Source organism: Apium graveolens, chromosome 5 (genome assembly GCF_009905375.1).
Source record: "Apium graveolens cultivar Ventura chromosome 5, ASM990537v1, whole genome shotgun sequence".
In the NCBI taxonomy this organism is placed as follows: Eukaryota; Viridiplantae; Streptophyta; class Magnoliopsida; order Apiales; family Apiaceae; genus Apium; species Apium graveolens.
Window position 1 is genome coordinate 11,629,778 of NC_133651.1, and position 23,352 is coordinate 11,653,129.

At 33.4% G+C, this 23,352-nt stretch overlaps 2 protein-coding genes across 3 annotated transcripts; one reads left to right on the forward strand and one right to left on the reverse strand.

Moving 5' to 3' along the window:
- Positions 1–6,734: 6,734 nt before the first annotated feature.
- On the forward strand, positions 6,735–14,459 carry LOC141723386 (nodulation receptor kinase-like). The gene is made up of 15 exons (XM_074525169.1): positions 6,735–7,276; positions 7,898–8,420; positions 9,304–9,779; positions 9,924–10,074; positions 10,166–10,237; positions 10,346–10,414; positions 10,529–10,600; positions 10,797–10,868; positions 10,971–11,143; positions 11,483–11,709; positions 11,862–11,988; positions 12,071–12,139; positions 12,533–12,722; positions 13,035–13,167; positions 13,719–14,459. Exons 1-15 carry the CDS (start codon positions 7,186–7,188, stop codon positions 14,058–14,060), a joined length of 2,787 nt encoding a protein of 928 aa, XP_074381270.1. The 5' UTR covers positions 6,735–7,185; the 3' UTR covers positions 14,061–14,459.
- Positions 9,349–17,554, reverse strand: LOC141723387 (protein BRICK 1). 2 transcript variants are annotated; one of them, XM_074525171.1, is made up of 3 exons: positions 17,260–17,554; positions 16,800–16,953; positions 9,349–9,487 (listed from the first exon to the last, which is right to left on the reverse strand). In XM_074525171.1, the coding sequence occupies exons 1-2, from the start codon at positions 17,390–17,392 to the stop codon at positions 16,829–16,831; spliced, it is 258 nt and encodes an 85-aa protein (XP_074381272.1). In that variant the 5' UTR covers positions 17,393–17,554; the 3' UTR covers positions 9,349–9,487; positions 16,800–16,828. The 2 variants fall into 2 exon arrangements, with proteins under 2 accessions (XP_074381272.1, XP_074381271.1); XM_074525170.1 differs by lacking the exon at positions 9,349–9,487 and having other exon boundaries at positions 16,613–16,953; positions 17,260–17,552.
- Positions 17,555–23,352: the final 5,798 nt, after the last annotated feature.

The following is a 23,352-nucleotide window of genomic DNA, read 5'->3' on the forward strand; positions in this document are numbered from 1 at the left end:
AACTCTGACCCCAACACATACACACCCAAATTTCCTGAGGTTGCACCCTCTCAACCTCCACCAACACAACCTTCCAACTCTCAACCACGGCCTACCATCAAAACCTATTTCCAACCTGCACAATCTTTTCAACCACAACCATGAGCACCTACTACCAAACCAACCTTTGGTACTTCCCAAAAGGTGCCAGTTGTAAAATCTTCAAGAGCAAAATATGTTCCTTAATCTCCACCAAGAAGAAGAAGAAAGATAATTCTGAGGGATGAATCAGATGAAGATGAGCAAGTCCAGGTTCATGCATCAGAACCTGTGATAATAGAAGCTGAAAAAGAATTTTTTCAGAAGGAGGTAACAGCTGAAGAGGTAACTCCTAAGAAGGAGAATGAAGCTGAGGGTTCTGGTATTTTAAAAAAGGAAAAGAACTTCAAGTTCTGATGCTGCTCAAGAAACTCCTCCATCATCCAGAAGATCAAAGAAGAAGAGAGTGTGTGTGAAAATTACACAAGCTCAATATGAAGAAGTTGAGGAAGGGGATCAGGAATCTCTGATCTCATCAAAACCAATAGTGATTGAAGCTTTGCCACCTCCACCTCAAGCTGAAGACATTGTTCAAGATACATTGATCACACCTCATGTCTCTCCAATCAAAGAAACTGTTACAGTTGAAGATTCAGGATTAAGTCCCAAAATTGATATTCACAGGCTGAACATACCAACTGTCTTGTATCTGGAAGCACAAGCAAAGGAGACAACTCCACATGTTTCTCCACTAAATGCTGAAGTTCCTACCACACCATTTCTGGATGTGGAAACAGATGAAGTTGTACCAAAATCACCTTCAGTAACACACACTTTAGTGCTGTCAGAAGATGATAAGATTCACTCGAGTTCTGGAGACAGTGCTCCAGTAAATGCTCCAATTTTTGGAAATGAGGCACTGCTTAAAAAGTTTGTTGAAGAAGATGCCCTTGTTCCTTGGGAGGAAACTCACAGAGGAGTTGAATGGACCAAGAAGTGGAATGAATCTGACTTCATTCCCAGATCAAAAGTTCTGTCAGATCATATTGCAAAAGCTAATGAGTTGTTGACAAATTCTGATTTCAAAGCTCAACTTAAAGTCACAGCTCTCAGTACTAAAAGTCTTCAAGGTCTACACTCACATACTCATGAAAATATTGATAAACTTCTGGAAAAAGCTGATAAGCTGGACATGGAGATCAAACTAGACAAGAAGAGGTTTATCAGACCTATTCAAGATAAAGTTGAAGCTATTGAGCAATCTCAAGAAAAGCAGCAGGCCCAATTGGATGAGGTCCTACAAAATCAAGCTGCTCAACAGACTCAACTGAATGAAATCCAGTCTTCAGTGGAACTTCTTCTCTCTCTACTCCTATCAGATGATGCCAAAAAGGGGGAGAATGTAGTTAAGTTCAAATGCTCAACTAGTCAAGTACTGAAGAAGAAGGATGATAAAGAAGATGACCAGGGAAACCCTAGCAAGGGTCAAGGTCAAGGAAAACAAAGCAACAAAGTTTCTTCACAGAAACTAATTTCTGATTCTAGCAAATCTTTTACACAGAAGAATACAAGTTCTGAAGCTGTGAATGCTCAAGTTCTGAAAGCAAGTTCTGATGATCAAAGTATGATGACAAAGCCTGATATTCTGATTCAGTCTGGAAGTCAAGACTCTCAGAAGTTCTTACAAACTCTGAAGCTTAAGGGAAGGGAGACTACTGTCTACTATAAGGATCCCAAAATTTAGACACTTGATGAAGAAATTGCTAAAAGATTGTTTCTCAAACATAATCCTGGAATGGATTTAGAGACTCTAAAGGAGGAAGAAGCTAGATTTGTAGCTGAGAAGATAAATCTTAAATCTAAAACTTCTAATGCAAAGAAACCTCCAAGGCCTAAGGTGAAAGGCATTGTGATCAAGGAAAAATCAAGTTCTGAGGCTTTAAAGCCCAAGACAAGATCACAAGTTGAGATTGATCCCAAAGCAAAAGGGAAAGAAAAGGTTGATGAACCAACAAAGATTCAGAAGAAGAAAATTCCTTCAGTTCTAATAGATCCTGCCTATCAAGCTACAATGCATGATGATGATACTCTGATAGAAGAGGAAGTTGAATCTTTGAAGAGAAGGAAGAAACTGAAAGAAAGCTCAGAGTTTATCAAATTCTGAGAAGCTATTTACTCAAGAAAATAAGGAAGCAGTTACAAATTCTGAACAAGTCATCAAGACATCAACCTCTGATAGAGCTCAAGTTGATTTGAACAAGATGACAGTTACTAATAAGAGGAAACTCTTATGGAAAAAAGTTAATCCATCAAATCCTAAAAAAAGTCAACTTCTATCTGATTTCATGACTGTTGGATTGAAAGCCAGAGAAGCAAGAGACAGAGCTGGATTAGGTTCCGAAGAAGCCAAGATCAAAACATGAGTTGAAGTAATTATCAGAGATCCATTTTTATTAACTAACAAACCACTTGAGGAAGTTACACAGAAACACCTTGGCAAGGTTATATCTGTTCAAGTGGTACTGGATGCTCATGATAAAAGTAATGTCAAAGAAAAGCTGATTCTATTTCTTAAAGATGGAAGAACATACAGAATGTCAGAATAAGATGTGTTGAACAAATATCTGAAAAAACTTCAATTCTTTCTTTATCTTTTGGAGATAAAGTCTGAGATTACCAGAAGATGGTCAAATTTCATCATGAAGACTATAAGGGATAAAGCCAGAATCTCTGGATCAAGGGTTGCAGAATTTATTCCAAAGATAGTTGAAGATGATGGAAGTGAAATTCCAATGAAGAAAAATTCTGATAAACTTGAGGTTATTCTGAAAGAGAAATGTTTGTGCTATAATGAAGACTCATATCATCCAAGGGTAATCAGACTTGGTGATGGATTAGAAAGAAATCACATCTCGGCACTTAGGACTGCAGTCTACCAGATTGGAAGTCAAGATGAAGAAATGAAGCAAGTCAAGGCTACATTAGCTCAAGTCCTGAGAAATGCAGAAGAGAAGCTGATATCAAACTTTGTCAAGAATCACTTTGGATTCAGATTGACTCAGTAAAATTGGTAAAAGCTGTAAGGACTGTAAGTTGTAGTTAGTTGTCTAAATAAACTCTAATTGCATTTGTACTTAAATGTTTTTGACATCATCAAATCTATTAACTTGTATATTTTTCATAAATTACAAGTTGGGGGAGATTGTTAGATATATTTGTGATGTCATGTCTAATCTGTTGTGTTTAGTTTCAGAACTTAATATCAAGACTTATCAGGACTTACTGGAAATCAGAACTTACTGAAGTCAGAACTTATATCAGAACTTATATCAGAACTTAAGGCCGTCAGGATTTATATCAGGACTTAAGTGTGGGTATTTCAGATAAGGAATGCAGCTGATTTACATGAGAGGATCTGGACTAAAACAAAAGAAGATATGCATGAAGAGTTGGACAACTAGAAGACTTGTAAAAAATAATATCTGATTGATATATTTTAGGAGACAGAATTATATTTAATATCAATTAGAAGATATCTTGTAAATGTGTACTATATAAACACAGCTTAGGGTTTACACTATAAGTGTTATCATTCACGAGAACATTATTCATTATAACCTAACAGTTCTTAACTCTTAGTGATATTGTTCATCGAGAGAGTAATTTAACCTACTTTGTAACAGAGCTTATTATATTAAATAAACTTGATTACTGTTACATACTTGTGTTCTAAATCGATTTGATTGTATAAACACTATTTTCAACCCCCTTCTATAGTGTTGTGTGACCTAACAAAATATAAAATGTTTTTATAAATTCCTCATATTTATTTGATATATATTATTAGTATTAATTTTTTATTTTTAAATAATTGGATATTTTCAAATTATAGTCTATAACTAGTTTTATATCGATAACACAATTTAACTTTTTATGTTTATTTATTGTAAAATGTAGTAGTATGTATTATTATATTAACAATATATTTGTATTTAATTTGATAATTATATATATTGCAAATTTTAAACGAGTTTTTTTATATGAAGTGTTGTATTAACATTAACAATATTAATGTATTCAAAAATGATTCACATAAATTATCAATTATATGGCTTATATCCTGTCCTATTCACATAAATTATCAATTTAACAATATTAAAGGCTCGATCGAACTCGAACTCGAGCCCGAACTATTTTAATCAAGCTCAAGCCGAGCCTAACAGTATTTGGCTCGGCTCGGCTCGGCTCGGCTCGGCTCGATTTCACCCCTAATTGGGAGTAAAGCCGTCATGTTCGAAGTTAGGGGTATTTTTCGGATTCACAAAGTGAAAAAGAAATTTAAAAATATATATTAAATTATTAAATTTAAAAATAGAATATGATTAAATGTAAGTATTTTAATATTATATTATATTAAAAATATATTTAAATTTAAATTGCTATTTAAAATTTGATATTAAATTTAAAACATATTTATTCATCTAACTAACTAAAATTAATTTTATTAAACATACAATAAAACTATATAAAATTTAATATGATGAAAAATATTCAAATTCCCTATTACCCATAACAATTCTCCTTCATGATAAGGGATAAAGCAGCAATATAATCCTCCTCCAAAAAATCAAGTCGAATTCGAAAAGTGAGTTAGAGTTCGGGAATCGGGCACCGAATAGCACCAACCTCAAATTGACTCAGATATCAAATCTTGATTAGAATGTTGGTGTATATAATAGATTTACAGTATACATTATTCATATTCAGTTTTTTAAAATAAGAAAATACTCCAAAGTTGTTTTCCACAATGTTCAAAAGTAGTTATTAATTAGAAAATTGTGTTTTCAAGTTTTTTTTTAGTTTTCATTTCAGAAAATACCCCTCTTCAATTTTTTTGAAAAAGTTTCCTTAAAAACTGTAGTAAAAACTAAAAATCCTTAAAACTCCCTAAATATTTTTTATTTTTATTATCAAATTATAACCTATCACCTAATTTCATTAAAAGAGAGGGAAAAACAATTACCTATAAAAGTATAAGCTCCTCCAAGTTAATATAACAATTCGTATAATTTAATCGTATTTTTTAAATTTACTTTTATAACCGCATCTCATTGTGTGAAATTAGTATATTTTTTATTAGGGGTGAAAACAAGTCGAATATGTACGAACAATAGTAAGGTCAGATTCGACTCGAATTTATAATACTCGTTCAAAATCGGTCCGGATTCGAATTAAAATTATTGGAATTCGAATAAAGTATATGATTTGGTTCTACTCGATTATGTACCGAATTACGCGTTTTTATATATTCGGATTCGAATTCGTCTAAAATAATACTAAAAAATTAAGAATACTCGAATAAATAAGTATAAAACTAAAATGTGATCATTTTATATTATATAGTTTTAATATATATACATGACATGTAATATATATTATGAACATAATTAACGAAATCGAATCGAATATCTTTATTACATACATATTTAAGTACTATGAAATTATTCGAACTACTCTATATAAATATGAATGAATATTATGATAGTAAAATTCGACTCGATATTCGTTCAAATTTTAAAATAGGATTCAAATCCGCTTGTTTTCTATACGAATACGAATTATATTCGTTATTAACGAGTTGAATCTGGATTCGAACCCGAATTACTCGGATTCATTTTCGGCCCTACTTTTATAAACAAAGAATTGCCAATCTAATATGATTTAGCATCTTTATGGGAGAAACGCATGCCTATTTTATTTTTAAATCAATATATATCAAGCAACTAAAATAACAACTATTATAAATGATGCGCAGTTGACTATCCAAAAACCTAATTTGGGATATTCCTAAGAACTTCCAATATTTAATTTGACTGTAAATTATTATGAAAAAGCAAGTCATAAGCCAAACCGAATTGCACGTTTAGTACCAAACGTAAGAACCCGGGTCTTGACCAAAATTATATTTAAAAAAACATACAATATTTTATCCAATTATTGGACAGCTACATCTAATAAATTATTTCAAATTTTATGAGACTTATATGTTCCCCCCAAGTCCTTGAGAAAGAAAAAGAAAACAATCCCAATCCTACATCAACGCAGTGTACTAGTTACTTCCCATACGAGAGTCTTATACATTAGTTACGACTCTTTATCGCCAATTTTCACTTACAGTCAGAGCTGAAAATAATTTCAATCAGCAGCCATATAGAGATGAAAGTTAAATAGAGAAATATAGTTGCAATATAAGAGTACATGTTTTCTCCCTTTAATTGCAACACCACTGTAATGTTTATTTTTATGACTTCATCCGCATAATTCCACAGGTGTAATGAAAACCTATATTTTTGTTTCTACAATAACAATAGCAACTAATGACTGAAGCCAATAAATTCCATTTTAAAACACACAAGATTGACCAAGTTTCACACTGGGGAATCAGCAACCTGTAATACATGGTTTATTCAAATACTTACCAGGATAATTAGCATTCCCAACTCATACTAATTGTCTTATGCTATCAACTTGCACCCACTGCTATAACGACGTTATCAATCAAATAATGACCACCATAATATCAGTTTTAGTATTTTATAACTCAGAAGGCAAACTTCACTTTCATGACGCATTGTTCAAACTTCAAAGGCAACAGACAAAATGAGAGACCAAGACAAGAGGCTGCCCTTGCCTTCTCTATTATTTTACAGAAAATTGTTTTAGTAGTGTAAAATGTACATCCCAGCTACACTACTAAAATAAACTATAAGTATTAGCTTATTTAATTGAATAACATTCACGATATTAATCTGTATTATTCTGAATCCATCTACCATCATTTCCTACCAGTTCTGCAGATTATAACTATTCAAGTCAAACTGAAATTTGCTCCAGAACTCTCCCTTTAACCTCTTCGTTGTTTTTTTAAGAAGGTTCTACTCAATTTCTTCCAACTGATCTATTCCTGCAGTCCCAGTATTCATAAATCAAGGATTCACTCCCCCCCCCCCTCCCCCTCCCCCCTTCCTCCAAAATCTGAAAAATGTCGAGTTCATCATAAGCGAGAAACGGGTGTCAAAAAGAAAGTTTGAGGTCTACTATGATTGTCAACAGATAAGACTAGTTCCATGAAGATCAGATGGGGTTCGTGTTCCTGATAAGGAGACGATGGGCAGTTCAGATTACTGGACAAGAGAAGTGCTTACCTGTTCTACCCTTTGCATCCTTATACTTCTTCAGACAACTTATGCCCAAGAAGGTACAATTTTCATATCTATTTACATGTATCAAACATGAAAATCTTCTCATAGGTCTCTGAAGTAAGATTTGCTTCATAAATCATCACACAATTGTAATATTAGTAATGTTAGAAAATCTACTTACTATGCAAAACATTCACTGGGTAAAGATCAACACAATACTATAAAAACATTATTTGCTCTTTAGATAGTACAGTCTCATCTGATAGTCAACTTTAAAGAATTTAGATCTTGCTTGATATATACAATGACCATAACCCCAACTGAGCAAACACTTGGAAATGCAAAGTCCATCTATTGACAATGCAAACTCTGCATATACTGCTTAAAAATTAAAACTAAATAATTTAACATTCACTGCTAACTTCACCATACCAAAACCGAACCAACTAGAGTCATAGATCTAATGTCTAAATCTAGGGAAGAGGAGACAGGAGAGAACAGATCTCACTTCTTGGGGGACAAAAAAAGAATTAAAGATCCGGACAGACACATATTTAGTATTATTAGTAATCTGTCAAATTACTAGTAATGATCTACCCTTTTTTTGCCAAGTAGTAATAATCCACCTTGATTAATGCCATGCCAACTGTTATTTAACACAATGTACTGCTCTGCAGATTTCAGGAGTATACAGTGCTGTGCAGATACAAATTTTACCGAGTCAACTACTAATCTTAGTTGGATTACAGATGACAACTGGTACCCAGATAAACGAACTTGTCAAGGAATTACTCAACAGATTAAAAATTCCACAGTTCATGCTAAAACTCGAATTTTTAACTCAAGCTTTGCCAAAAAGTGGTGTTATAACTTGACAACAAGGAAGGATCAAGACTATCTACTAAGAGGTACATTCACAGCCGGAGATCTGCAGAGAACACCTCAGAGCAATATCTTTGATGTACTAATTGATATAACATCTATAGCTCAAGTGAACTCATCAAATGATGCTGTAGTGGAAGGAGTTTTCAGAACTACTATGGATTATATGAACTTTTGCTTACTAAAAGAACACGGAGATCCTTACCTGTCAAAACTTGAGCTGAGGCCTTTAGCTTCAAATTATCTGAAAGCGAAAGCTTCAACTGTTCTCAAACTTGTAGATAGAATCGATGTTGGAAATACAGGAAGGGGTATCAGGTATGCGTACTAAGATTGAAATCAATTTACTAAATTGATATTAACAGCAAGCAAGAAAACAATGCTATATAATGAAAAACAGATAAACCCAACAAAATTACTACATGTTACCAGAGTACGCATAAATCATACTAATTCACCACAATTACTATATATTACCAGAGTACGCATAAATCATACTAATTCACCACAACTCTACATTTTCAAGCAACATGGCATCTCCATAAATGTTGTGCTTTATTTTACCTCAAACATCATAAGGACCATCTTCACAAGCTTTTATGTTTCATTATAAAACCATTACTTGGCTAAATTATCAAATTACCATAAAAATTATAATTATCTTAATTATTATTATTATCTTTTATTTTTCATCATAAAACCCATTACTTGGCTAAATAATCAAATTACCATAACAATTATAATTATTTTAATTATAATTACTATTATTATTACTATTAATATTACTATTACTATTATTATTATTATTATTATTATTATTATCATTATTATTATTGTTGTTGTTATTATTGTTATTGTTATTGTTACTACTACTACTACTATTTATCATAATTTTAAGAGAAGCACTTCTTCAAAAGACTGGATTGTATAGAGCTAAAAAAGATAGAATGTAAACCAAATTAATATTAGGGAAAACACTACTTAACAAAAAAATCTAATGGCTAATATACTTGTTTCATCAGATATCTTTAAAAGGTTACTATTATATACAGCAGTAAACTGCAGTGTAATATACACCAGTAAGCAAACTTATACTCAAGAAAATGTGACATTCCTTCTATATTGACGATTGAGCTACATTTATAACAGATACAAATAGTATCAAAACTTACATAATTTCAATTTAATCACAAAATTTCAGGTATCCATATGATCCATATGATAGAATTTGGAGACCACAACCAGATCAACTTCATTCCAGTGATGTCACACAGTCATCTCTGCTCAACATAGTCATCACCCCTACTAGCACATTACTACCTCCTACCCAAGTACTAGAAACAGCTATAACCCATCCAGAGCGCTTGGAATTCCTGCATAATAATCTGGACACAGGGTATTACACATACAATCTTTACATTTACTTTTTTGAGCACAACGAGTCTGTACAAGCTGGGCAACGAGTGATCGACATATACATTAACAACGAGAAGCGACAAGAGGTTGACATCTTGAGTGTTGGTTACAATCATAGAGTAGTTGATTTAAACTTCAAGGCTAACGGGGTTCTAAATTTGACACTTCTCAAAACAAATGGCTCCCAGTTAGGGCCAATTTGTAATGCTTATGAGATTATGCAGGTTCGAACCCAGCTTCAGGGGACCACACAAGAAGATTGTAAGTTCATAGAACTCCTTACATATTTAGTTAATATGATTTTAGAGAGAACCTAGAAGACAGTAACAAGTATACTAAGTGATGATACCAGTTACCGGACAATGTAGAAGGCTCTTAACCTAATCGATCTCTTTTTTTTATCAGTGGACACCATAGTGGATGTGAAGAATGATTTATTAGTAGACAATCAAGATAACAAAGTATTGAGAAGCTGGTATGGAGACCCATGCCTACCCCTTCCATGGGATGGCCTGTTTTGTACATCAATTAATGGTTCTTCAGTCATCACCAAGTTGTATGTTTATTCTACTTCATGGTTGTTATATTTTTTTGTTTTTTTCTTCATTCCTTTTAGCCTGCATTCATGTATAAACTTCAATCCGCAGGAATCTTTCTTTTCAAAATCTTCAAGGATCACTTCCTCCCAGTGTCACAAAAATGCGCCACCTGAGGGAACTGTATGATTTTACAAAGATTTTATTTATTGGGTCGCTCTTGAGTTTGAGATTCAATTGTAATTTCTCATACACTGGATTTTTGTTGATTACTATTTTCCTGTAATCTAGAAACATGAGCAACAACAGATTCAGCAGTGTTGTCCCAGCATTTCCAGCTTCGTCTATTTTGACCTCAGTGTACACATCTCTTCATCTATTAGAGTCGACGAATTATTCATATATGTTTTTATCCTTAATACAGTCTGCCTAAATAGAACTGACAATATTTCCATGGATATGATAATCTTTTAGGGATCTCAGCCACAACAATCTCATGGGAAAGGTTCCAGAATCACTTGCTTCACTGCGGCAATTAACCACATTGTAAGTATATATAATTACCTTTAAGGCGCATAATCAATCAAGAAACGTTCCTACTTCAGTTGACTACTATGTAGACAATCTGTTACCGGGCGTTCAATAACAAGCCTAGATTAACCGTCTAATTTTTAGCTGGCTGTTTTTCTTAAAATAATAATCCTGCGCTGGTTGTCTAATTCACTTCTTGGTTTTTCTATAGTTCATTTGGCTGCAATCAGCATATGAGCAGGGAGCTCCCTGAAACCCTTAACAGATCAAAACTTGACACAGAGTATGAATTTGATTCTTATGAATTTTAAGAACATTTGCAGTACAAAGGGTAAGGCAGAGAAAGAAGGTACAGACCTTACAATGTTATATGTTTTCCTTTCAGTAATGGAACATGTCATCGTCAAAGATCATCAACCAAGTCAAAAGGTATTGTCATAGGCACTGTTACAGGTGGACTACTTTTTTTCGTAGCAGCTGGAGTGTTTTGCTACTGCCTTGTCAAGAAAAAGGTGATGACAAGAGGAAAATTTGATGGAGGACATCCTTTGACAAAGAGTGCGTAAACAAATATTTCTACATGTTAGATTCATAATATATTAATATCAGATTAGCAACCTAGTGACGGGAAGTAGGCAGTTTCAACATGTCCTCTTTATACACTGCATAAGAAATTTAATGCAACCAAGTGACGAGGAATGGAACAAGGAAGTGATAGTATCTAAACCAACTTTCCAGGCGTGGAGTAGGCAGTTTCAAAAAGTCTTCTTTTTTCCTGACTATGAGGGTTTAACCTAGTGGTCAAGGCAACCCCCTCCCCCCCCCCCCATGACAAAGGTCATGAATATAATTCCGCCACTTTGAAAAGATAACTTACACAATATTTTCTAAATGCAGATGCAATCTATTCAATACGAAGCATGGATGATATTTCTGTGAGATCAATAAACATTCAGAATTTTAGCCTTGAGAACATAGAAGCTGCTACTCAGCGGTATAAAATTTTGATAGGTGAAGGTGGTTTTGGATCTGTTTACCGTGGTACTCTAACAGATGGGCAAGAAGTGGCGGTAAAGGTTCGCTCAGCAACTTCAACCCAGGGGACTCGTGAATTCAATAATGAGGTAAGAGGTCTTTAAGCGTATATAAATCTGTCAAAACAAGATTATATAGAACAGATATTTGAGCGTAACGTAAGAGCCATGTCCAAGTTTCACTGAATGATTAATGTTGACATATACAAATAAGTGACCATCATTAAGAATGTTCTCTACAGCTGAACCTTCTGTCAGCCATTCGACACGACAATCTGGTACCACTTCTTGGCTGTTGTTACGAGAAGGACCAACAAATTCTTGTTTATCCATTTATGTCCAACGGCTCCCTACAAGATCGTCTTTATGGTACTTCTCACTAAAGTTTTTCTCCAATATTTTCTTTATCATCACATATTTTTATGGATTTGTTTCATTATTCTTATAACAGGGGAAGCAGCTAGACGCAAAACTCTAGATTGGCCAACTAGGCTTTCCATTGCTTTAGGAGCTGCTCGAGGCAAGTTACACATATTTTGATTATATAATTTTTCACTATTTTGTGCTAAATTAAGTTAACAAAAAATAAAATAACAATAATAAATCCAGCTCAGAAACAAAATGATTAGAAGTTATATTTGCATAACCAATAATAAGTCATGATCGGCAGTGATATTAAAAAACTCGAGTTGTTTGAAATTTTAATACTTTCAATTAGATGTGTGGTTGTACGTTCTTAGGCTTCAAGACTTCACTGATTTCTCTTTTAGTAAAATAATTTATTCATATGAAATGTGGATCGCCAGTTACTCGACTTCATAATATATTTAAAAGTTAAAACCAGTATTATTTCATGCATTTCCATCCTGTAACTATATATCTCTGAATGTGTAATGATAGTTTCATTGTTCAGGTCTGACTTATCTTCACACGTTTTCGGGCCGATGTGTAATACACAGAGATGTAAAATCAAGTAACATACTAATGGATCAGAGCATGAACGCCAAAGTAGCAGACTTTGGCTTCTCAAAATATGCTCCTCAAGAAGGGGATAGTGCTGCTTCCCTAGAAGTAAGGGGAACAGCTGGATACTTGGATCCGGAGTAAGCATATTATAATTTACTGACATCATAATATGCAACCAATATTCCAATACTGTGTTTGCCAAAAAATGATATGCAAAGCTATAGTGTGATTACGCATTCTACTATATTCTAAAAGTTATTAGGACCCTAGAATGCAGGCTAGTTTTTACATACTATGACCATGCATATGATAATTATAGGGCAAGAAGTCTGGTGATAAATGAACCCTGGTCCGTATTACATTAATGCGGTTGGCTCAACGGCTCAACGGCTCAACCCTTGTCATTCTTGCTTGTGAACTCATCGAACATCACAATTTTCACTTTTCAGGTACTATTCAACTCAACATTTGACAGCAAAAAGTGATGTCTTTAGCTTTGGGGTTGTCCTACTCGAGATTATAAGTGGAAGAGAACCTCTCAACGTGCAAAGGCCACGCAGCGAGTGGAGCTTAGTTGAATGGGTAAGATCTGATATTATTTAAAATCTGTTTGTTGCTTATAAATAATTGAAAACTTATTATCAACTCAATATAAGTTCATGACACCATGATCTTCCCTTTCAATAAAATGAAGTACCCATTCCAAGTACAAATGGGCAAGTATAAACAATGTGAGATATGTCCAGAAACAATCTGTAACAGAAGTGTCCGTGCTAGAAAGAAAGTGTGTCATAGTAATAATATGATATGACTAGATAAGCCAATGAGAACCACCCTGATATTGTGGTAGACAGAACATTTGACTATCTACAAAAGGGCAACGAAGCGTATATATTAATTATGTACTGCTTGTATGAACAGTTATCTATTAGCAGATTTAACTATGGTAAGCTACATACTATGGTCAATATATTAAGAGTTCTACTAATAGGTGGATGGATTTATAATAATATACAGTTACAGTTAGATTTAGGGTGGTGCCACTATGGAGAATTTAGTGACTTTGGTTATTCTAACTGAATTAGATTTTATTTTATTTTTATGTCTTAATCCAACACCTATGTCCAATACAGGCAAAACCTTATATACGGAACTCAAGAATTGATGAAATAGTTGATCCTAACATAAAGGGAGCTTATCATGCAGAAGCTATGTGGAGAGTTGTAGAGGTAGCATTGCATTGTATAGAGACTTTCTCTGCATACCGACCAAGCATGGTTGACATTGTACGCGAGTTAGAAGATGCTTTGATTATAGAGAATAATGCATCTGAATATCTCAAGTCCATGGATAGCCTGGGAGGATCCTATCGCTTCTCCATAGAAAGAACGATTGTTATTCCACCCACTCCAACTCCAACAGAAACAGAAACTTCACCCATCCTTTCACAACCTGCTCCTCCACAACCAAGATAATGACATAGAGAAAGATAAATTTCCTCACTCTTGTATAAGGGCTTGGTAAAGTATGTCCACTTAGTATTCCCAACCCAAAAAGTATATGTGTCATTTCTATGGATATAAGTTTGACATATTATGAGTTCATTTGTTTATCTTGGTCACTCATCACTGACAGAAATTCACAATGCAATGATAATTGTAAGATCTAATCAAGCTGATAAATCAAGTGCAGCACGCAAAAGCCTCATAATGTCAACCTTCTATACTCAGCATAGAAGAAAATGAAGGCTGTCATTGTAATATCTTCTTACTTATACCAATCCAAAAAAGGAAAGAAATGTATCATATTTAATTCTTGAAGAATAATTAGATGATGACTGAAATAATGAAATTTAAAATCAATCTGAAATAAATATTACTCCCTCAGTCCCTTCCAATTCCCTTCCAATTGTTTACATTTTTGAAGAAGTGTCCGACACGCATTTTAAGGTGCATAAAAAGTATAGTTATGTAACTTATTTTTACAATTTTCTTTTTCTGAATAATAGTTGAATGTTTTTATTTTTATTCAGAAAAACAAAATTGTAAAAAAAATTAAAGAACTATACTTTATATGCACCTTAAAATGCGTGTCGGACACTCTCTAAAAAATGTAAACAATTGAAAAGGACGGAGGGAGTAGTTTGTAACCTTACAAGGAATATGAAAGTACTTAAATAGTGTTATGGGGAACAACAATTAATTGAAACTGAAGACCTTTGTTTTCACGAAAAAATTTCAGGAAGATTTATATAAATTTCCGGCACTTGTTTTGCTTTTAAAATATTTGTTCCTAATTTTCTAATTTTTTGCACTTGCTTGATTTCTGGAAAATATTTTCATGATTATGATAAGCTTTTTTGGTTTTGGAAAAATAAAAAATCTTCCAAATGAGGAAATTTCTTTCAAAAATGTTATGAGTTTCTTAAAATTACTTTCCCTTTACAGAAGAGGAAAACATTTTCCAAATTGAACACTTCTCCATAATTTTTCCATGATAAACAAACGACGGATAATATTTTTCCCGAAAATCATTCTGAAAAAATAATTTACTATCTATCATTTTCCAGAAATTCATTTACTCAAGAAACATTTTCCCAGAAAAAAAAACATATATTTTTTGGCAAACAAAACGAGCTCTCTTCATTCTCTTTAAAAAATGTTGTACTTCATCATTTTAACTGCCGTCATGGCTCGATTATAAGTAAAAAACCATTGCTAATATTCTTAAAAATAATACATTGTTCAAATAGGGATGCTTTTAATGATTCTGATGGATATGATATATGCATTCTAAAAGAAGGGTAGTTGTGAAAAGAAGGAAGAAGAAATACACATAGGCCGAATAACAAAAATAGAGAGGATGTAGATAATAAATGATTTGAATACTCGAACCATGTCTGATCCAAATTGATTATTAAATCAAGCTTGTTAAAAAAAATGGACAAGTAAATGGAAATACCTAATGAATCACGCACCATAACAGCTTTCAAAGACAAATCGTAAAATTATGCTATAGATGGAAGTGTCCCAAAGATGAGCAAGTGAGATATGGGTATGACCAAAGATCTTGATGATGTAGGACAAGGGTTAGGAAAGGGGTAAAGCAAGGGATAAATGCCTATTTTCACAAAGAATCAGTTCGCAGATTTAATTCATAATTCAACATTTCAACTTTACCCAATTAAAAAGAAGAGTTAATTGCACTTTGCAACCCCCGCCTTTCATTTAAAATCAAAACAGTATATCTACTTTGCAAAACACAGTTTGCAACCCTTAACTTTCAATATCAACTATAACTTTCATCCCTTGCGGTTATAAAATTGAAATTGAGATTTTAATATTAATAACTAAAATTTCAAATCAATTAAAATATTTATTTTAATGCATTTTTTACATGAAAAAAATTATAGCTATTTTCTATCAGTAATACTCTAAATTAATCATATTGCTAAATATTTAAAATATATCTATCAAGCAAAATATATGTTTATATATATAATCATAAAGTTTCTAAATATATCAATATTTTAAAATTTTAAAAATTATAATGAGTAAAATAAAATATAATTGACATTAATATTATTTTTATAATTTGAAATTCTAAATTTTAGTTTAATTTAAAAAAATTTAAAATTATTATTTAAATATTTTGCTGAATTTCAATTTTACCCTCCACAATATAAATATTTTTAATAAAATGGTTAAAGGGATGCATATTGTATTTGATGTCGAAAGTTAGGGTTGCAAACTGTATTTTTGAAAGTAAGTAATTAGTTTTCTTATTTAATGAAAAGTAGGGGTTGCAAAATGCAATTAACTCTAAAAAGAATTACAAGAGTTTATATAGCTTATTAATTACTTGGGAGCCAAGTAATTTCCTAATAAAACTAAGCCCTGTAAATATCTACTACCAAAACTAATTAAAGGAAACAAATCAATCTATCTTCAACACTCTAAATCACTCGATGACTCATTCACGAAATATATATGGGATATATTGTAAGAAACAATAACTAACAACAATATAGTAAGAAACAATAACTAACAACAATATGCTAGTCCGATATGTGTATATGTTAAGCACAACAACTTTGCATCTGTTCTTGACTAGATAACATAGATTCACAAAAGCATAAGATACACATACAGTTATATAATAACAGGAAGATTACAGAAAATTGATATTTGTGCATAGATATAATGGATGCTTACACGTAAGCAAAAGCCAATAGCCAGTATACTCATGTGGTGAATAGAGACGGATTGGCCGTAGCTGCTCCAACTTGAACTTCAAGCAATTCTAGGCGACGTTCGAGTGTGTCAAGTTTCTCATTTAATGATGCCAATTTGCTCTTTGTAGTAGCCTCTGAAAGAGGACAAGTAAACTGTAAGATATTTTAATTTAATAATTTACCAAAGTTCCAAAGCACATGTTTGTTCCGAACCACTAAATGTAAGCTTCATTTTAACTAAAAATAAATGTACAAGCAGAATATACAATATAAAGAAGAGTTGAGATTCAAACACATTCATCAATCTCACAAAATAATTGCAGTCTGGAGTTAGATCAAAGCATGTAACAGTGAATTGAGTACATAATTGAGTAAATTAATTAACGAATAATCAGAAGCAGAAGCGGATCATTGAGTACAGAGAGAGAGAGAGAGAGTACCAAATTGGATGAGGAAATCGAATAAGCGACGGACATTGAGAGAGATGTGGGAGATGAATTCACGATTCTCCCAATCGGCTTGTACTGCTATTCCCACGTTCACCGCGTTTGTTATTCCACCCGCTTTTGCCATCTCTCTCCTTCTTCTCTTTTTCGACTGAGGGATGTAGAGATGGATACGCACCCCGCTGTGTATGTCTCTATCTGTCTTCTTCTTACTGTCTTCCTCTTTTTGAAAGAATTTTAAATAAACAAAATTCGCTGCTCTCAGTCCCGCACAGTCAAGTTGTTGCGACTTGAGATTTGGAGGATGCTATTTTAATTTTAATAAATAATTATATATACTCCAAATCTCCAATTAAGAAAAATTTATAAAGATTAATTGGATTTCAAAATTCGAATCCATCGGGTACTTTACAAGTGATTAATTGGTTAAATTGGGGATTTTTAGAATACTATTTAAGATAAAAAAAAAAACATACTTAAGCAAAAAAGGAGATAAAAAAGCGAATTTTGCCTCGAAATTTATTCTAACAAATTTTGGAATGAGAAAGTATCGAACCCGTAACACGGGACGATAATAAATAAGTTCTTAATTGGTATCTCAAAAAATTAAATTTTTTTATTATCATTGTTGACGGATGCTCGATAAAAATAGATAAATAGAATTTTAAGTTTTAACATTAAACAAAAAAAATTAAAAATTAAATTTTAAGTTCAATTTCTCTTGCCTAAACTCTTTTCATTATTTCAATTGTACATACAATTCCTTACGTAATTTTATTTTAATTTAAGTATAACCCCGTAAATAATAGGAAAAAAGAATTGCAAATTGAATAAGCAATGTTTATCGTAATAAACATGAAAAAAGGACTTGTAAAAATTTTATGTTTGCTCCACAATTCTTAAAGAAAAAGAAAAGAATTTTTTTAGTTTACATTTATGTCATTTTTATTTTTTATTTGATATGAATAGTTTCTGATGACCCTAGATTTGAGTCATATTTAAGTGAGGAACAACACTGTTTTGTTGATACTTATTTTTCCAACCCCCTTATGTAAGACAATTAGTCTCTATTTATAGGGGACCCTTAACGGGCTTTTCCCTTTACAATTAGGCCTTTATTGGGCTTTTATTACAAGATTATAAATTAAATCCCCTATCAATGATCTTTCTTCCTCCTTTTTTATTCTTGGACCCAACATTTGTCCTCCGCAAACATTATTGTAATATCTTTAGATTTGCTACTAAAGTTCTGGATTATGACCCGTAAAAACTGAAATGTAAACCAAAAGATAAAAAATGTTAAAAAAAAACTTTTGTTTGTTTTTTTTTGCTCATACCTCTTTTTTATTATTTTGTTATCACCTTTTAGTTATATAAGTAGTTAAAAAAAGAGGTATGTAATGATAGTAATACAATATGTATTGATTTAAATATGAGAAGTCTTTTCAGCTTCCTTGTCTTTTATCAAACAGGTGCTACATTGTTTTTAAAAGGATTGTATCTTCTCTCCGGCGTCTCTACTTCTTCTGTAAGTCTTCTGCAACTTAACATTTTGTTTTGATTAAATCTTTAACATTTTAGATTCAGGTTCTTGATTTGCATTCTTCGTCTTTGAGTCTTGATTGTCCGCTTCAAAAATTTTGTGGTTTCTTTTTCAATTATATGGCTAACCCAAACTCTGCTTCGTCTAACCCCTTTCGCAATCCTGAAAAGCGACTTTTAGATGAGGGCGACAAAGAATCTGCCATAAACTTAGATAACCTGGAGATTCCCAACTTAAATTCGTGTAAATCCTTCGACTTTATGAATGAAGACGAGCTCTTCTCTGGTGTCAAGGTAGCATCGAAGGAATCTCCGCCACTCAGTCCTCGCACCTTGGAATATAGAGAGAGGGTTCTTCGCGAGAGCTTAGAACTTGGTCGTCTTGAGTTTCCCCAGGGTAGCAGCCTTGATTATATAAGTCACTTTACTAATCATAGGTTAAATATGACGAAATTAGGATCTTGGGTTGATTTAAAAAACGGGTATAGATTACGTATCCCGACCCCCGAAGAGCGGATGTGGGTTATGCCGGAATTTGGTACGCACGATATCCCCTTAATTATGTTTGAGTATGGTCTTCGACTCCCTATGCACCCCTTTCACCTAGCTATGTACGAGGCTATAGGATGTGGGGTCGCCCAGTTGTCACCTAACTCAGTAGCTCAGATTAGTGGTTTTATAGCTTTGTGTAACGAGAAAAAGAGGATTCCTTCTCTAAAACTGTTTTTTTCAATTTATTGTGTTCGATATCATAACGGTCAGGTTTATTTCGATACCCAGAGTAAGCGACCCAAGATTGTAAGTGTGAAATCCTCTAACTCAGGATATCATCCTAAGTGGGTTTACGTCGGTGGTAAGGATTTAGAGTTTGTAAGGCCTTGTCGTAAAGTAACACAGTCGACGGTCGAGTATTTGAACAGTCTTGATAAGTATGATATTGAGTATCTCGATAGCTTTCAGGGGTCGAGACCCGTTTTTACGCATAATGATTTAAAGGACTCTAAGTTTCTTGAAGAGCATAATCGTTAGATTTTTATTATTTGCTCTTTTGAGTTCTCCCTTCCCCTTTCTTTCTCTTTGTATATATCCGCTAATGTGGCTTTATATGTGCTTTATTTCAGTTGCTGGAAGTTCGTTAAGAAGGCTTTTGGACCGTGGAGTTTCGGCGGAAATGGCAAGGCCATGATGATGTCGGTTAAGAAATCAAAGGCTGGGGCTGTCGATGCGCCGAGGGTTTGAAGAGAATACTTCATCAAGAACCATTTCTATTGAGCTTTTGGATGAAGATGGTAATAAGGTTGTCGGGGGGTCTGAACGTGTTTCTTGTGAGGGGGCCGAGATTCCTTCTCGGAAGAGGGCGAGAACTGTAGATGTTGAGACTCCAGATATCATCGATAAAGAAGTTCATGATGATGTTGCATGGTCTGGAGTAAACAGGACTTTGACGATAGTTGGAAATCGAAGAATTATGCAGCCTACCGTCGACCCTGAAATGAGCAAGGAAGTTATTCGCATTGAGATTCGCCCCACAAAGAGGTGGGTTGGTGGCTCAACAGTTCCTCTTCGAGCTTTCGTGTTTTTAATCTAGCTCAAGACTCCAGTGCTTATGCTAAGAGATCTAGAACGGAACTCGTTGATTGATGTTTAGGGCGAGCTGGCAGGGTATGCGTATTTTTATTAGATGTTTGTCTAACTTATGTTTTAAGTACTGTAATTATAAGTCTCTTTGGTCGATGTCTTCACTTTTATTTGTGTTTTAACAGTTTTTATCCGATATGATGCACCTTCTTGAGGAGTATAGGGCTGATGAAAGTGGAGATTCATCTTCAAAGCTCGAAAAAGAGAGGGATATTTTGAAGGGTGAAAAGAAGAAGCTTGAAAACAATTTAATTGAAGCCAATAGTCGAAATGTTGAAATTTCGAAAACAAATTCAGCTTTTCGGACTAAGGTGTGTAAATCACACACTTCTCTATTTTTAGTTATTTTTTAAGTATATGTTCGTTTTATAGTTATACATTTTGTTAAATGCAGATAAGTGAATTGGAGTTAACCAATGGTTCTTTGAAAAAGGAGTCAGAGGGTGTCGGGTCTCGACTGGTGAGTGTTGAAGCTTCGCTTCGTGAGCAGACGAAGAAGCGTGAGGCCCTCGAGGTCGAACTCGCCACCCTTTGTGAGAAGAATGAAGCTTTGGAGATCGACAACTTGAACTTAAAACTAGAGGTAGAGAAGGGTGTGGAGGATATAGCTGGGGCCCTCGGTAACGGGTATGGTCGATGCCTTAACCGTATGAAGATCGCTGGCTATGACATCGAGGGTCATGGTTTTGAAGATTATCTCCGAGATTATGCTGATGAGACTAAGGAGAAAAGTGTCGACCCTTGAAGGCGAGGAATGCCTCGTTAGTCGATGTATTTTTCGAATTGTCTTTTTCAATTTGATTGAGTACGTTATGGATTCATTATGGATTTGTGTTGGTCATCTCTCCTGAAGATGATGTTCGGTTTATTTTATTTTCGTGGGTGTATTTTTGACTTTAACCTAAATTTTTATTAAGGATAACTGTTGATGTCGGTGTTTGATGACTTCGAATCTAGTTACTTTGTTCTAAAAAGGGGTTCTTTAATTGCGTAATGGTCATTTATTATTTTTCTGCGATCGTGTTTGATTTTGTGATAGCATTACTACGTTTGTTGGTCTTTCTCTTCTCTTCTTCTCTTCTTTTTTTTATTGGTGTAATTGTATACCGATCTTCTATTATCTTGAACTTCTAACTTTGCTTAAAAAGTGTTGTTGTTGTTTTTTTTATAGGCACGTTTAACATGGAATATTTTTCTTTTAACGGGGATCTCATTTTGCGATAAAACCAATTTTTATAGTCCGATTTGATTTTCTTATTTTTGTTCTTTTGAGGGTATTTCTTCGAATGTGTCACATTTCAACTACCTTTGGTTGTTGTGTGTGTTTTTGCTTTTTTATTTTGTTTTTGTTTTTTTTTAATCTCGATAGACGATAATTTTTCTTGTGCAGCGACCCCCGCTAATGGGTTAGATCATTCGAAGTTCGAGGAACTAGATCTCCCTCCCTAAACTACTCAAACTTTGCTTTTATACGAGAACTTTTGTAATATCGAGGATATATCGTGTAATTATTTTTGCTACTAAATAATTATTATGTGTGTTCAGTATCTATTCTGTGAATTATTTGTTAAGTGTTATCGGTGTTTGGATATTTAAAAATATTATTAATTGAGTATTTTAATTTTTATATGTCCAAAATAAAATATAGATAATTGTCATATCTTCCAAATTATTTTTATGTTGATTTATGGATTTATAAGGATCATATGAAATTTATAAAATCTTTTTCCAAGTATTTAAAATCTATTTTATAAAAACGGGAACCAACCGACGTCACCCGTTGTTACGTTTCTGGAACCCGAAACTCTTTCGAGAACTCCTTCCTAACTTAATTGTAATATTCCGAGCAGATTCCATATTTCGACTTTTTCGATCCGGCGTACGGTTTGTTCTGCGCGGGTCTCGGCGCAACATTTTCGATACAATATTCGTTTCGGTAAATCAATAAAACCCGTATTTTCGATAAACGGGAGCTTTTTATTAAACTATCCCAATTATCACTTCGTAATACGTGTAACCAGGTGCTGAAACCAAGACCGCAGTACAAATTGTACTGGTTTGGATAATTATCCCGAAAACCGATACCGTTTGGATCAGTTTTTATAAATAAACGTACCGTTTTATATCCGGAATGATCCAACGAGATACTAATTTTCTGTAATTATAAATAGCCTTTTATCGTATTTTATTTCGTATCAAAATCATTTGCAGATAGATAATTATATAATTTTACAGAGAAAAATCATATATTCATAAATCTTTCTGAGAATCAAACTACTATTTGGAGGTGTTATTGAAATCTGCTCTGGAAGCTCTAGTAACCAAAACGGAGGTTTTGAAGAGTACTATCAGATTATACAAGTTTCAGAACTGCAGAATCAAAGGTTTAATTTCTAGAAATTTATTTATTTTCGAATTATTTTTATGAAAAATATGAATTTCTGTTCGGATGATTGTTTGTATGATTTGATGATTGCATGTTGTAGAGCTTGTTTTCCTGATGATTTTGATATATTATACGTCTGATTTGGAGTTCAATAACATGTTCAAATTTGAGTTTGATTTTCAAATTTCAAAATTAGGGTTTATAACCCGTATGAATATTTTCAATTGAAATTTGGGGGTTTTTGATTCAGGGGTTATTAGCTGTTGATTTATAGTAAGTTGTGTTCCTTATGAAATTTGCAATCGATTGGTATATAGCTCGTTAACAGAGGATTAGTGAATTGAAGGGAGTTGTGTTTTTAAGTTTTACGATGTTCGCCGGAAACCGGCGATGTTCTTGGCCAATTTCCGGCCAAGTCCGGGGTTATTGATGAATTTTGATTGCAGATATAGATTCCTAGTGTTGTGTAGTATTGATCTGGAGCTTGTGGTGGTGGGAGGATGCCGAAGTCGAGTTCTCCG

What these genes read in the sequence shown, in the direction of transcription:
- LOC141723387 (XM_074525171.1), bottom strand. Translation starts at nt 17,392, where the DNA reads ATGGCAAAAGCGGGTGGAATAACAAACGCGGTGAACGTGGGAATAGCA. An exon ending in CGATTTCCTCATCCAATTTG is followed by an intron (nt 16,954 to 17,259) that starts GTACTCTCTCTC and finishes GTCCTCTTTCAG; the next exon opens with AGGCTACTACAAAGAGCAAA.
- LOC141723386 (XM_074525169.1), top strand. Translation starts at nt 7,186, where the DNA reads ATGGGCAGTTCAGATTACTGGACAAGAGAAGTGCTTACCTGTTCTACC. An exon ending in AATACAGGAAGGGGTATCAG is followed by an intron (nt 8,421 to 9,303) that starts GTATGCGTACTA and finishes ACAAAATTTCAG; the next exon opens with GTATCCATATGATCCATATG. An exon ending in TCGTCTATTTTGACCTCAGT is followed by an intron (nt 10,415 to 10,528) that starts GTACACATCTCT and finishes ATAATCTTTTAG; the next exon opens with GGATCTCAGCCACAACAATC.